Source organism: Hyposmocoma kahamanoa, unplaced genomic scaffold, assembly GCF_003589595.1.
Source record: "Hyposmocoma kahamanoa isolate Upper Pololo Valley unplaced genomic scaffold, ASM358959v1 76, whole genome shotgun sequence".
Classification (NCBI taxonomy): domain Eukaryota; kingdom Metazoa; phylum Arthropoda; class Insecta; order Lepidoptera; family Cosmopterigidae; genus Hyposmocoma; species Hyposmocoma kahamanoa.
Window position 1 is genome coordinate 6,488,972 of NW_020653900.1, and position 16,264 is coordinate 6,505,235.

Sequence of the window (16,264 nt, forward strand, 5' to 3'; positions counted from 1 at the left end):
TAACATTCCCTATACACTTTTGTGAAAAACCCAGTAGCCAGCCCTATTTGAAAATATTTTTTTAATAAGACTGACCACTGGGTTTTGCGGCATCAGTGTCCAGCCGTCCCTTATAATGTATGTAGGTAAGTCTAATATATTTATTATTTAACTATAGTAACGAGGGCGTTTTAATAATTTTAGTAAAAAATGGCACCAAGACCGATACACTCGTATCCCATATATCCGTCGATTTTCACATAGTAATTTTATTGTTGATTTTGATCTCATTATTATTGATAAGTGTTATGGCTGAGTACAGGGTACACAGAGGCTGTTTATTGGATTTTGGAGGCTGACTATTGGGAAAAAATGCCATTTTTTCTTTAAACCTAAATATAATATCAGTACAGAAGATTTTTATTTGTTACATTATTTATATTAAAACTATAATAAATGATTGATCAAACAATGTGGTACGTTTTTATATCCGACCTACTCTGTACAAATAACAAAGATTCAAAATTGAAATTCCCGTTAAAAGGCGTCAGCCAGTAGTCTTACTGGTGCCTTTACTCTACTTTTAAAATTAATAAATTAAAATCAGATCAATCTACGATCGAAAATTAATATCAAAATCAAATAATCCATAGGTAAAATTTTTACACTTGAAAACGTCATTTTTAAAGCTAGTGCTCGTTCACTATGCTGACCTCCCTGAGAAGAACCAGCAAGTAACTCTAGGGATTAGATAGATATAGGCACTTTTTAAATAAACTTAAATGCTTTGTGTGGAATTTAGTATGAGTCTCTTGTCTTTCCGTAGATCTTTATCTAACACGTAGTCTACAATTTTGTAATATGCCTTTTCAATTAAAATACTTTTAATGTAAGTCTTAGACTTAGGAAATGGTAATATTAATATATGTTCCGGAATCTTATTGTAAAAACGTATACAGTTCCCCATACAAGAATCGTTTACCTTAGTTAAACGAAATCGTGGTACCATGAGTTTGGACTTAGTTGTAAGGTTAATATTATGGATATCTTCACGAAACATCTTAACGAAATTATGTATATTTTTTCGGGCATACAAAATATTTGAGTATATTTACTGTGATGCCACAGTCATGATACCAGTCTCCTTAAAAAAAACAACTTGATCTCTAGACACTTTTGATGTGTGTATATGACTTCAAATTCTAATTTACGTAGGCATAAATGTTTAGTTGCTATAGTGTGAAGTCTCCAACTGGCATTAGGTCAGCATGGCCGGCGGATTAAACCCTCTCCTTAGAGGGGTCGAGATCGGTAGGTTTTAATACTTCAGAAACTTTTGTAAATGTGAGTACAACAACACACAGAAGTATATCACAGTCGTATGAATAATAATGGATATGGGACAAATAAACAAATTGACAAAGTTTGAAATTATTTAAGGTATACTAATTCTTCAAAACCATAGAAAAAAACCAAAAAACCAAAACCATAGAAAATTTTCTATAGATCAAATTCTTAGACTTTCGAGTGCTTACACATTGGAAATAAAGCTATTTTTATTAATATTTTTTTTCGAATCTAAATCGTTTATATTTGTTTTTTTATGAATAAATCTTACCGTCAGTCCAACTTTTTAACTTTTAAATTTTTTAACTGCCTCTGTGGCCGAACAGTTACCGTGTTGGATTGCCTCTCCCCATCGGAAACTGCGTCGCTTCTGAGTCGAAGCGCATAATTGCGATTCACAACTGGCCAATAGTTGATTGAACTCACAAATTAGAAAGATATAGTAGGAATCAGGTTCATATTCTCGCCCGGAAACCCATCTGATTTCGAGACTCGGATGGGCTACCCGAACGGATCGATTCGCTCGCTGGGCTATACAACGCTCATACCCTCAACATAGCCCCGCACTAGGAACACCCTATGTCGCGGGTACCATGGACACACACATAGACAACCACAAATTACACCCAACACACGAGAAAAATAAATGTAGGCGATACAAATACTTCTCTCGGTCCGGGAACCAAGCCCGGGACCTCTGTGTGGCAGTTAACTATGTATGGCCAGGGTGTGCTCAGAAGGAAACAAGTAGGTTTAACACATTGAAATTGAAGAAAAAGAAAAACAGTGAACAAAGTGACATTTGCAACATTGAAACTAGACCAATTTCTCCATTTGAAAATCGGAAATATTCATACCGATACTCACCAGTGGCAGTTTCTCAGCATTCAGAGCGTGTAATCGCATTATAGACAATGCAGGATGTGCAATATCAGCAGTATGACTTCAGTGCCAAGGTACACAGTAGGACTTTGCCATTAAAACTCACTTTTCGGATCTAAACTCGCATATATTTAAACCAACGTTTCATGGAATGATGGTTTTAAAAAAATTGTAAATTTTACGTCAAGTTTAAAGTGAAAAATATCTCTTTTAATGCAACAAAAGTTTAATCTATTTCAGATATAAAAATAAAATTAAGTAATCACAAATGCCTTACGCTCAAATTTGTTTGATCTTTTTTTGTTTAACTTTCGTTTTTAGTGACTCTTGTGGAAGACGAGACGAGAAACTTCAGGACGAATGGACTTACATTTTAAACGGAAAAGACTTCGTATCTAACATACATACGTCGAGCTAGAAAAGTCCATGTGACACTTTGTCTATGTGACATTTTATCGTTAGTTTGTCAGTCGTGTAACGGAGACAGCTCTCTATAAATCCGAAAAAAGCCGATTATGGACGAAAGTCTTTATCTAAAGTTCGATGTCTAGTATTTTAAGTGCCTGTAACAGACTGCCATTTACTATTTTCGGATTTATTAGTGTATTCAAGTAGTGGTGGTAAGTTTGCTGGTGGGGATTGGGGAAAACGAAATGGACCACTAGTTTGTTCTAATTACGAATAACAAAGATCAAACACTTTTCAAATTTCAAAATTCAAATTTCAAAATTCCTCAATCAGGTCGGATTAGAACCAACGTCTTCTAGCAAACCGTGTCAGACGCTATGCCAACTAAGCCATGGAACGAACCAGCAGAGCTTACGAATTTTTCTATGCGCTTGTTGTAGATCTTTGATTTTCGTTTTTGAAAACTTTTTATGCCGTAGCACCTTATGTCTCAGGGTGACATATGGCACTGCAACTGTTATGGACAGGCGTATTGCTTATCATCAGGCGCACGATTTATTCGTCCCGTCACTTGGTATTATGAAAAAAAAAAACAAGGCCGCAATATATCTATACTAACTGCAATCTAAATAAAATACTATTTCAACGAAATTTATTTCTTCATTCACAGAGGTACCTTTACAGCTACCATCGCTAACTAAAGACGTCGCTTTAATCATTGTAATTTTCAAGTTTTTCTTTCTTTTTTTTTATTTCACAAAAGTCTTTTTTTTCAAGTTTTTATTGAATGTCACGGTGTTTTACTACCATGATATTTAATTAATAATAATAATAATAATAATAACGCTCACACTCAACATAGCCCCGCACTAGGGAGACCCTGTGTCGCGGGTGCTATGGACACACACATAGACAACCACAAATTACACCCAAACTCACGAGAGAAATAAATGTAGACCATACAAATATTTCTCCCTGCCCGGGAATCGAACCTGGGACCTCTGCGTGGCAGTCCGGCATGGTAACCGTTTGGCCACTGAGGCAGTTGAATAACACGTGAAGAAATTTTAAAAAGGATTAGGGATGAGAGATATATTTTAAAGGTAATAGAGAACGGAAGGTGGAAAATGATTGGATGTCTGTATTTGTATATGGATAGAAGGAAAAAGAAAGAGAGAAAAACTAAGATGGCATACATTGAACAAATAAAGAAGAACATCAAAATAAGCAGCTATAAACAGATCTATGAACCGTAAGCAGTGGAGAAGGCTTTACCGACTAGTGACTCTTAAATAGGTGATGATAAAATTGTTGAAGCATCAAGGTTCATTTATTTTGTGTACTTTTGAATCGAGCTGTCAGTTGGTCGGGCATTCCAATAAGGATACTCTTTCTTTCTTATGTATTGTACATAATTTCGATTCTGTGTTCCACGTTCTTTGTTGTGGTGTAAATATTCGTATTATATCTCTTAAATGTTTTCAATTATATATTATGGTCTGCTTTTAAAACAAAACAATTGGTAAAAGTGTTAAGTTTACAAGATAATGTTTTGTAGTCATGCAAATATATTGCAGAAAAAGACGTGTAGTATCGCATCATGTAGAGCGTGTAATGGTGTAGACAATACAGGATGTTCAATGGAGAACACGAGGCCGAGAGAAACAGGGTAATGGAATGATATTGATGATATTAGTGCATTCCTATATGTTACTATCCGACTACTGTACTATAGTGAGGTAACTATTGCTACCTCGTCGCTGCAACAGTTTTTTTTGGTATCATATTGCGGATGCGTGGTATGTATGAGACAAACTTGGGATTGTGGTCGAAATCAAACTGGAACACATTTGTATACTGCAATCTGTTTATTTTACAAAATAAACCATTATAAAATGTATCAAAAGTCTTACAACTAAACGCTTTATTAAATAATGACGCTAATTACGCAGAAGACATCGACGATAAACATGATGATTTTCTTTTTTAACGGAAAAATAACTTGGGAAGTAAAACAGTGGTAAAATCAAAAGTAATTTAAAATAAAAACAAGGCTATTCACAAATGACAAATCTTACAAAATATACAAGGGTAGATAGATAATAATGATGCTGGTGATCGTTGTAAAGGAATTAAGTAGGATTATAAGTAAGTTACAAAAAAAAGCAACAAAACGTTATGTTTGAAACAATATACGATCCACGATAGAAAGATGGAACAGTAATATTTATAGTACAGAAGAAGTGACTAGAAGAAAAAACAAGAATAAATCAAATTTAACATAAAAATCATAGAACAGTAGATATTGATTGACATATCAAAATCACTCTGTCAGTCACGTCAAAATTGTGATCTGTGATTGGATATTTCAAATCTTTATGATGATAAACTATAATGCCCTCTAGTGATAACGGTAGAAGTTTATTAAAAACTCATAACAAATGGTTTATTGAAATTTGTTTTCAGGAGTTAGATTTAAAATTATCAATAGTGGTATCATCGTAGCCACTGGTTAGTCAAAGTTGCTAATACCATTTCCTATAGAAATTTTCTAAACTTCATGTCATGAGGGTCTGGTAAAACCATATGATCCCTATATAATTAATCTTACTAAGTAAACTTCTTTATTGAAAATCTATCCAGTATTAATAGGCGTCCATGCAAAATTTCTTCCGTTTCTTATTTTCTCGTCTCTTGGGTCGTCAGCTGGCACATCTTTCTTAGTAATAAAGAATCTTTCAAATCTATCTCTCAGTTCGTCAGGTGTTATAGGTGTAGCTGTGGTCTCTGTTGATTTTTCGCGATAGAAATAGTCCGCTTGGTGAGGGTGGCGGTGGTAGTAGCCTGAAAATATTTACACTATTACTACTTGAAATATAGTAAGTGGATGGTAACATGGTATTTGGTCGCATTTATTAATAAGATGACTCTAATATCTTCCAATTGTAGGTGTTGAAAGTGACGATATTATCACATAGTTTGAAGCAGCGAGTTGTCGTTTGAAGTATGGTTTTTTTTTTTTCAAATACTTAATGCTTAACGTGGACATAAATTACGAAGCACAAATCGTATAAGTAGATTCAATACACAAAAGGTTTCCAATGTTCAAAATTGTTTCGGCGTTGTTGACTCAAGTACTATAATAAATCTAGAACCTTTTTGATATTTGTTCAGCTCTGCGGTCCAATAACTCCAGGGCGATATGAAAATATGGTATATTAATAATGACGATCAACAATTTTTGTACTGAATACCCGACTATATGTTTGTAATAGAACGTGCAAGTACATCAATTGACCTTTTGTGCAATGAACCTTACCTGAATTGCATTTAGATTTGCTTTTGCAAATGGCGTGGACCAAATTCTGCGATGAGCTTGTAAGAAGAAGTTTAGTATGTCCTGCCCTGTAAACATGCATTTAGTTCCTTTCCTGTTTTTATCATTTAATCTATAAATATATCCACATATTTTTAGTAAATTACGCATATTTTTCTTGAAGAAAATTCAAATTGAAGAAAGTTAAAATGAAGTCTAAAAGCCCCCATAAACGGGACGATTTGTCTTCGAGATCCGTCGTTTCAGACTGATAGAAACGACGAATCGATAATGTAAGGTTGTGTCGTTAACGATTAACTTGAACGCTACGGTAGTGGTGACGGATCGGTACGATTATCGTGGCAATTGATCGAAACGACGAATCGTCTGCATATGAGGGCAATGACGTATTTTCCGAAAGCCTCAAAGAAATAATCTTTTTCTAATATTAGTATAGGTATATAATGCATATTTTCAATGAAAAGTTAATTTGTTTGTTATTTTAGACGTTATCTACGATATCGAAATTATTATTTTCCTGAGATAAACCAAGGAAAGAAAACAACGACTAATTAACAAAGTTAGAAATACACCTCTCCCATAACTTTAAATAACTACACCTACCTACATAACGTATCCGTACTATAGTAATGTGATCGATCATCATTTTCTCTTTATTGGTTCTATCCCATAAGGAAAATTATTTGGTCTTGTGACACTACATTGACACGAGGTCATCGCGTCTTTGTTGCGCTGTGTTTCTAGAAACATTGTTTTATTATTTCACTACAATGTTATTTGTAAAATAATAATAACCTCTCAGGACAATTTTTATATCATCTTGAACAACAACAACTTTTGTTTGTTTGTTTTAGATAGATAGATAACTCGTCTATTTGCTGAATCACAGTACATCACAAACAAACTTATGACATATGTACAATGGTAATCATAAAGAAAAATGCTAGTCTAGGCTAACAGCTATAGTCTTTAGTATCATGTTGTGTCAGGTGTAGAGTTGACTGAACTGTATCAGCAATAAGGGACTGACTCAGCATTATGCCGCAGTTCGGTCGAATTACGACGCTGAAGATTTTGCCAGGTCCTAAAGTTTTTAGTTTTTATTGTACTGTCTGACACTTTTTAAATCGGTATATGGTTTTAAAGTAGTAAATTCAAACATGCAAGCGCCCTCCCCGACGATTCCCATACCTGCATTTTGCATTGGATTGGTATTTATTCCATAGCTTTCTTTTGTTACTGCACAGAGTTATCACCGTTTTGAACGATCTACTTCAATATTGTTATTTTTGTACGAAAGTAAAATCTGGTGAATTATTAAAAGTCGTAGAACATAAGCTGTTGTTTATAATATTAATAATATTATAGTCCTGCGAGGTTAGTGTTTTACGAATTACCCTGTGTAATGTTGAATACTAATTATTTATGGTAAACATCGGCCACAAATATACATAAACATAAAAATGTACACATAACGGAGTATAGTAACAATTTCTATCAAAAAAATCGACCTATTGTGTATCTTTAGGTGCGGCCCATGTTTTGATAGAATAGTTATTTACCAATACATTCCTCTAATAAGAATATGATATAAACAATAAATAACTTACACTGATAAATTTACTAGAAATTATGTACAATGGACTTTGATGACGGGAATAAATTCCACATTAAAACTTTGGACTATAAATAGATTTATGATTTGTACATTGGTGTCTTAACATGTCTAGGTAAACTAATAAATATTTTAATAAAATAATCAGTTTAATAGGTCTTGGACCATATTATTTCATTACAACCTTGTTTTAACGTAGGGAGTATTTTATTTTTACTTTGTTGTTTTCAATTGTGAAAATGTTATCGAATAATTAATTTTAATACATTCTTGACTGTCCAAAGCTTGCCGTGATAGCCAGCAAGTCATACCTTTGGTATAATAAAGCCAAACGTGATCAAGAAACAAATTATGTACGCGTGAAATTTTTAGTCCAATTTAGTAATTGACTTACAATTATATGGACGTCGGGTCCGCGTACGACCCTAATGGCAACGGACTTGAGTATGATTTTCAGTGCTCACTGCAATACTCTAGTCCTGACTTGAGTATTGAGTAGAGTTCTAGAATACGACCCTTAGAGTGAATACCTCGTATGTGATTTATGCGTACATTTTCAAGACTAAGATAAAAATGTGGCGTTATATAATGTTTATAGTTAGCATTTTAATTACTTAAATTATACCTCTTTCAGATGCTATGATACTTTAATATTGTATTTAAGAAAAATATTTATTTTATAAGCTTCAACAAAAATTAGTACAAAAAAATACACAGTTTGTTTGTAAAATAACGCTTACAACGCACACACTCATAACGGCACTAGGGAAACTCTGTATTGCGGTGCCATGGGCATACACATAGACAACTCAAATTACACCAAACTCACGAGAGAAATTAATGGAAGCCAAACAAATTTCTCCCGGGTCCGGGAATCGAACCGAGGACCCCTGTATGGCAGACCACCATGGTAACCGTTTGGCCACAGAGGCAGTTTAAAATGTATAACTGAGTGTGCAACTTTTCACTCTAAAGCCTAATAATAAGGTTCTAATTTACCTTTAAACATTATAACCCGTAATGTGTAATTACTATAGTTGTGTATGCAACATTTTGCCTTTCTATAAATAAATAATAATAATATGAATTAGATAATTCTTTACGACTCAGTTAAAATTACACAGAACGCATAATTCAGTGTTTTCTCATAACATATAAACGTGATACTAACAATGTAAATTTTTAGTTGCGGCAATGGAAATGCATACATATTTTACCTCATCACACTGCATATTATTTCTTTATAAATTTGACATACTTAAATAATCTTACTCGAATGTGTCATTTATTGAGCTCAATGATATTGTATATGTTATATAAAAACCAATTGTTTGATCATGATTAAACATCATACGCAAGAACTATTTATGAAAATACTTTTGTGGCGTTCCTTTTCAGGTTTTTCAGGATTTTGCTTTTGTTATTTAAGCAATTGATTATTATGGTGGAAATATTTAAAAAAAAAATGTACAATATTCAAAACTTATCTGCCTTACCGGGGAATTGTATTTTATATATTGGACTCTTTAATATTTTACATAATATCATATTCTTTTTGATTAAAATGAATAATGCAATACGTTATGTCTCATTAGCAGAGAATGGATATAGATAGACCTAAACACGAAGGAAGTAAAATACTTAGAGAGAATTATTGTATTGTATTTTTTGACGATCTCGGTGACGGTGTAGGCACTAGATGAGGATGTCTGGAGTTCAATTCCCGGAAGGACCAATTTGAGAAATGAACTTTCCTAAATTGGTTCTGATTTGGGTGTGCTACTACTACTACTACTGTGTTTACTACCCCAAACTTGATTTGATTTCGTTGTTTTGTTACATAGTACAGGTATTTCCTAGTTTGAAGCCTCTACCATACGATTATTGTGACAATTATCGCTAGCGACCTCGTATAATGCTTGTATACAAAATGTTGTTTCGTCATGTGACCGCTAGGGGCGCTGTATAATTTGCCATACAAAATTGTGAAGCAATTTCCGCGGTCGCTAACGACAACTGTCACAGAAACTCGTGGTAGAGGCATAGATAAATAATTGGTGTGGTTGTCTAGCATATTATTATTGTTGTTATTATTATTTTGTCCGGTTTTTTTTTACTAATTATCAAGCAGTTACTTGACTGTGATAGTGTATTTAAAAGAAGTTTTGTAATATTATATTTTTACTTTCAATTACAATTATTTTGATTTTTTTCATTTATATTTTAATGGGGGAGGCGAACGAGCATACGAGACACGTGATGGAGGTAGTCATGGTGTCCGTGGACATTTGTAATATCAGTGGAGCTGCCTATGCGTTGCGAGCCTTTGAGAGCCCTGTTCATTCACTTTTTGAAGAACCCCATTTCATAGCACAAAGAAAATACTTCACGAAGACCATACATATTGTTGATATTTTTAATATTTACGTAGTTTCAGAGGGAGGTATTATCCACTTTCTGCGTATTACTTCAAGTTTGGAAGCTACAGTAGCCTAATGGTTTGACTTACCGCCTCTCAAGCAGAGGCCGTGAGTTCGAATCCAGGCCGCACCTCTGAGTTTCTCAGAATATTTGTGCGAAATTTAATTTGAATATTGTCACGTCGAAAAAGATTTACAATCTTGAAGTCTAACCTCTAACCCAACCCGCATTTCATCGCAACGGCGTGGCGGACTGTGGCTTAAAACACCCGCCTGAGAGAAAAGCCGTGTCCTGCAGCACTACATCTAATCTGGTCTTTGTTAATAAGTTCAAGTCTAATTATTTTTAAGTCTAAATCTGTGAATTATATCGTGTCATTAAAACTTACCAGATCCAGTGCCATGTCCATGTCCATGTCCATGATAATGTCCATCATACTGTGTATAACCGGCGAGTGACGGACTTCCAAAGTCCACACCATGTCCATAACTACTTCCTCCGTTACCACTGAACACAGTTACAGCTAGCAACGCTAATTTGGACAGGAAAAAGGCTTTTTTGCTCGCAAGGAGAACTAGACCTAAGATTATTGGTAGTAAGGTGGATAATTGAAACTTGAAACCTAGAAGAAATGGGACGAGAAGGTTGCGGGCTAGAAGGCGTCCTGAAAAAAATTTCAAAAAGTTTATTTAAGTTATCTTAAGAAATTAATTTAACATTGAACAATATATCCTAGTAAGCCAAACAGTGCTGCATTCTTTTTTTATTGATTGTAAGTGACGGGGCGAACAATCATGCACCTGGTGGCAAGCATCACGCCTGTCCATAACAGTTGCAGTGCCGCTCAAAGGGCACTGCCACTGCGCCCCACACTTATGTCACAGGGTGACCCCTGAGACATAAGTTGAAAAGTTTAATGTGCCTGTAATTTCACCAACACCCTTACTCTTCAAATCTGGAACGCATTAATGTTCGCATTACCGCTTGGCGGCAGAAATAGGTAAGGTGGCAGTACTTCCCTGGACAAACTCTTTGACAAGGAGCCTACTGCTTCTATTCTATTTACTTTGTGCGTAGAAGGAAGTAAAAAAGTGTTTATGTAAAAGGGATGTAGTTTCTATTCATATCAACGGCTCCGCTGAACAAACGTGTTATAATGAAAAAGACCAATTTTACACGAAAATCAAAGACAGTAGAAACTTCAATAACTTTGCACCTAATTGATTTATTTCGAAAGAAATGTATGACGTAACCAATGGAAATAAATTAACGTGTGTTTTTACGGCGACGTTTTTTTAATGATGTCAAGCGACGGGATAAACAAGTCGTGCGCCTGATGGTAAGTTACACGCCTGTCCATAACAGTTGCAGTACCACTCAGAGCTTTAAATCGCACTCTGAGGGGCACTACCACTAAGCGCGTCACCCTGAGACATATGCTAACACGTCTCATGTGCCTGTAATTTCACCAGCGCCCTTTAAAGCCAGGGCACAGTAATGCTGACATTACTGCTTGGCGGCAGAAATAGGTAAGGTGGCAGCACTACCCTGGACGAAATCTTTCACAAGGAGCGCTAGTCTGGGTATTTTTATGTATTTTCGGAGTTAATTTCGGTACTCGTGTCTGCTTAACAAAAGGTTCTTCAGTTTCACATCAGGTAATTGAATGGTGTTGTGTGGCTTGTTGTAATTTACAAGTTTTACTGCTACCAGTACTCTACTCTGGTTGCAGTGCCACTCAGAGTTCTAAAAAACGTAATAGTGCACAGTATTTATTTTTTCTAAACGTATATTACAAAAAATTAAATTACTTTTGCGTGCTTATTGCATGAGACAATCCGAAAAAGTACGATAAAATAAAATACAAGTATAATCGTGTAGGGAAACGACAAAATGCCCTATACGATTATACAAGTTTCTTGTTATTTAAGCCTGAAGAGATTTATGCGTAACAGTTGTATTGTTTTATTCGTACGTAATTTATATTTATGTTTCGTTGGAACAAACATTTGAGTTACATAGTGTTCACCTAGAAACGTACTTTTGTATTGTAAATTATGCAAATACAGATAAGTAAAAACCACTGCGACAGCTACAAAAGCAAAATTTCAGGGGTGTGGCTACTCTTTTCTACATATTTGCTGCTCAATTAAATAGAAAACAATGCAGTCAAACCAGAAACAGAACCATTTTGAAAATTTGTTACAGTGTTATTTATTTTTTATTTTTTTCGCGCGAAAAAATGGTTTTTTATTTTTAACTTCTTCTCTTTTCCCATTTTATTTGGAGTTGGGTGGTTCTTGTACGTCGGCGTCAAGTCGCTCTGTCCTGGGTTGTCGTTGGTGAGACATTCAGGACATTTACGTCTTTCTTGACATTGGTGTATTATGTAGCTGGGGATCTTTCTCTTCCACGGGGTTTTGTACAGATGTTCAATACTACGATTACAGAGTAACTTTCTCTGAGCAGGCTTATAATATAATAGAACATTATAACTTTATATGAAAATATGTGAAAAAGCTTTTGCACGTTTATTCGGGGGGATGTCGATATATTCAATATCGTGTGTGGAGAGAGTTACTTTCTAAATTTATAATTGTATTTCTTAAACTCTGGATTATCCCCTAGTTGCTGTTTACGAGAAAACCAGGATGCTCATATTAATAACAGGAAGCCATACCACATATACTCTTGTAGAAAGTTTTGCAATTTTGTTTTTGTGATAATTTCCGACGATCCCTGTGTTACCTGTGTTATTAAAATTTAATTCCACGGCTAAAAAGTATGTGAGCAACATATTTTGTTTAAAATTAACTCAAATTCTTATTCAAGTTTTCATAAATGACGCCCGATAGGTTTACTGTTTAAACTTCTTAGTATAGAACAGTAAACCTATCGTGCATAGATTTTCTTTACCACGCGTAAAAGTTCAACGGCTTTTTCCGAGATGGCGCTTTCTTCTTCCAAGGTAACTTTCTCCACTAGCGTTAGTACTAATACACAGTTTCAAGACTGGCTGTCTCCTTAGTTCCATAATCAATGCATAGATGGTGCTTTTTGAAGAAAGTGTAGCATGTAGAGTAATTTTTACCAGTCTTCCTGACTTTCAAATGTGGGAAAAGGTGTTATTTAAAACTATGTTGGTGTATTTTAAGTACTTAGAAAAACAGCATGCATTGAGTGGTAAATTAAGTAAATGTCAATGTGTACAGTGTGATTCCTAGATATTAATATGTCAAGCCTACATTATTAAGTCGTATTTGGTAAACAAAGGAAATATTGACGTTAATGCCAGCTTTAAAGGCGACACAGGGGTGTTTTCAGTAGTAAATTTTATGTTGTTCTTACCAGTACTCATCTCTCCATGAGACTGATGTTGATAGGCTCTATCCTTAATCCTAGGGTCCATCACAAACTCTAAAACCCCATTCGCTAGTGTGGGGCCAATTCTCATTACCAGTCCCGGGTAGACGCCGCTAAGGTCCCAATGGAGAGAACGCTTGGAGATCAGGTTACTGGCATCTTCCATCATGGAACTGGAAGTTTTGATGGGAAGAATATAAATTACAAAATTTTATTCACAGTTTTATTCTTCATATTTTAAATTGACAAAAATCAATACGCATTGTAAATAGGTAGTAATTCACCAGCGAGATAGATTCTACGGAAAACTAATGAATAATAAAAATAAAAATAAAAATCTAAGAACACTCTGTTTCTAATTTATAAACACATACGTAGGAGCAACTATTTCCAATTACTGCTATAATTTGTCATAGTGATAACGTACAATTAATATATTATTGACTTATTTGATAAAAATAATGAATAAACCTAGTTTGTATAATAATAGTAAGATAAATACGCCATCTCTGTTTTCGCGGTGGAAGTAGAATTATTTTTGAATCGATTTAACTCGTATGAAATACGAAATCTATGAAATAGGTTTATGTTGCATCTTCTTCAAATTTAATACGGCTGTGAGCAAAGCTGGATGTATGGAAATTTAAATAGTTTGAAAGGCAAAGGAAAATATCGTTGAGATACTATGTCATAAAAGTCAACATAACTCTTTAAAGAACACGAATTTTCCAACCTGTGTAGAGTCAGTATGTTAATTCATGATCAATCTATACAAGGACACTATCCGCCTTGAAGAATTAGCTGCTAACTTTGCAGAGTTCCATAATAATCTTACCGGAAATCCATAGGGTCCTTATCCAAAAAGCTGCCAAAATCTCTAGGCGTTTTCTCATCTCTTACAAACGAAACACCAGTCGACAAACTAAATGATTCTGCCTCATTATACTGATTTAGCCTATTCAACAGTTCTTTGCCAAAACACGAGCCTATTTCCGTACTCCTGTGCACACTAATGCATTGGTTCAATTCTGAATCTTCAACATTGTTCTCTTTTAACTCTTCTTCATCTTGCAACTGTATTGGTATCACTTCTATTACTAACAACGTTAGCATTAGAGAAAATACCAAAGATGATCTTGAAGCAATCATTGTAGAAGATAAAGAATTTATAGTCAGGGCTGAAGAAATTCACATAGCAAAAGTAAAGTTGGACACTACCACCAAGAATGGAACAAAAGTTACGTATAACAAAATTGTAACAGGTCGTACTGTGTTTTATAGACTCTCCTTGTTATGTCTCGGTGAACTTTGCCATTGTTTTCGGAAGCCTCCGTCACGGGATCTTCCCACAACGACAATAGGGTGAAAATTCGATGCAGATAATTTGCTATCTTTTGTGAACGATCTGCATGTCATGTGTTGTTACATCAGGTTAGATAATTGAGGTAATTTTTAAGTTGGTCGTGGAAACTGATGGCTGGCTTCGTTCTTATTTCATTGAGGCTTTGTTTTGATTTTAAATGTGGGTTATATTTTGGATGAAGTTTTCCTTGAATACTTTTCTACGCAAATTTATATATATATATATATATATATATATATATAATATATGAATATATATATAAATATATATATAAGAAATATATATATATATGAATGCGGTATATTAATATGAAGTAGATACAAATGACAAACATTAACAAATGACTATTCACAATCAGTAATTTCTAGAGTCATTTACTCATTGTTCTTTTCGCTTACCAGTAATGTTTAATCATTATGACGATTTCAGGTGTAATTTACTTGACAAGGTTTTAGAATTTTGAATTCCGTTATTTGACGTGGTATTGATAAAGCTATGTGATTGGTCACGGTTTTCCTCAAACAAGATGAAACAATAGGAGTAGATGTTATATTGTCTTTTTAATCCGAATATTTTTTTGTCTTGTAGTAGCAACGTGTTGCGATCTAGAACTAGTAGTTAAGAAAAAGAAAAGAGAGAGTTTTAGTAAGCCACTGGGCTACAACTACCACTGGGGAGTGTGGTTGCTTCTATACTGAGAAGTCAATCGTTCAAATCCCTTGACAGGATGTATCTATAACATTAATAGATTTGAGAATGTTTTTGTAAGAAGATGCACCTGTAAGTTACACAAGTTCACGATTTTTGGAAAATGTGTGAAATTCTCAACCTGGTTTGGGCCGGGCGGACTGTGTAGACCCAAATCCTTTACAACATGTGATGGGATAATGGTGATGATGATGAAAAAAATATAGCAACATTTACCTGCATAAAGTTAAGATGAATAGTCTTTTTCCTCTCGTTCCGATTAGTCTTTGTTACTCACAGTTATACCGAAATCTACAACTCTATTAAAGTTTATTTTACTATTATACCAATATGATTTCTATAGAATATTAACTGGCAATGTAAATTGTTTATTTTCTTCAATAATATCAATTAGTCTCCTAAAATAGGTCTCCAATCGCGTACGAGTAAAAGCACAGACCATGAGCCCCTTCAAAGAGAGAGGCTTTAGCAATTATAGATCACCGAATGGATATCCACTTACTCCTTGTAACATCACCGATATTGAAACCGTCATTAAAGAGAAACCTATTTATTATCAATGATAATTTTTTCAAGTCTTGAAAACTCATGCTCAATACTGTACCTCTGACCGTGCATTGTCTTACAACCTGCCTTATCTGACATTATTGAAAACACCATTTAAATCTTTAGTATTTAAACGATTCACGATCTTATGGACTTCACATTAAGTACATTATTAGAATGAATATTTTTTGGTAGTTACATCATTTTCGTTAGAAGTATAGTCCAGGAGTGAAAGTTCTTTTTTTTCTTGATGTCCGGTTTGAGTAAAAGTTTTGTTTGAATGACGTAACAATTT

At 34.4% G+C, this 16,264-nt stretch overlaps 1 protein-coding gene across 4 annotated transcripts; it reads right to left on the bottom strand.

The window, feature by feature from the left end:
• Positions 1 to 4,942: 4,942 nt before the first annotated feature.
• LOC113232513 lies at positions 4,943 to 14,575 on the bottom strand. Of its 4 annotated transcripts, none has more exons than XM_026467265.1 (5): positions 14,188 to 14,573; positions 13,338 to 13,525; positions 10,378 to 10,653; positions 6,557 to 6,693; positions 5,359 to 5,460 (listed from the first exon to the last, which is right to left on the bottom strand). In XM_026467265.1, the coding sequence occupies exons 1-4, from the start codon at positions 14,499 to 14,501 to the stop codon at positions 6,596 to 6,598; spliced, it is 876 nt and encodes a 291-aa protein (XP_026323050.1). In that variant the 5' UTR covers positions 14,502 to 14,573; the 3' UTR covers positions 5,359 to 5,460; positions 6,557 to 6,595. The 4 variants fall into 4 exon arrangements, with proteins under 4 accessions (XP_026323048.1, XP_026323050.1, XP_026323051.1 ...); XM_026467266.1 differs by having other exon boundaries at positions 5,375 to 5,460; positions 6,561 to 6,693; XM_026467263.1 differs by lacking the exon at positions 6,557 to 6,693 and having other exon boundaries at positions 4,943 to 5,460; positions 14,188 to 14,574.
• Positions 14,576 to 16,264: the final 1,689 nt, after the last annotated feature.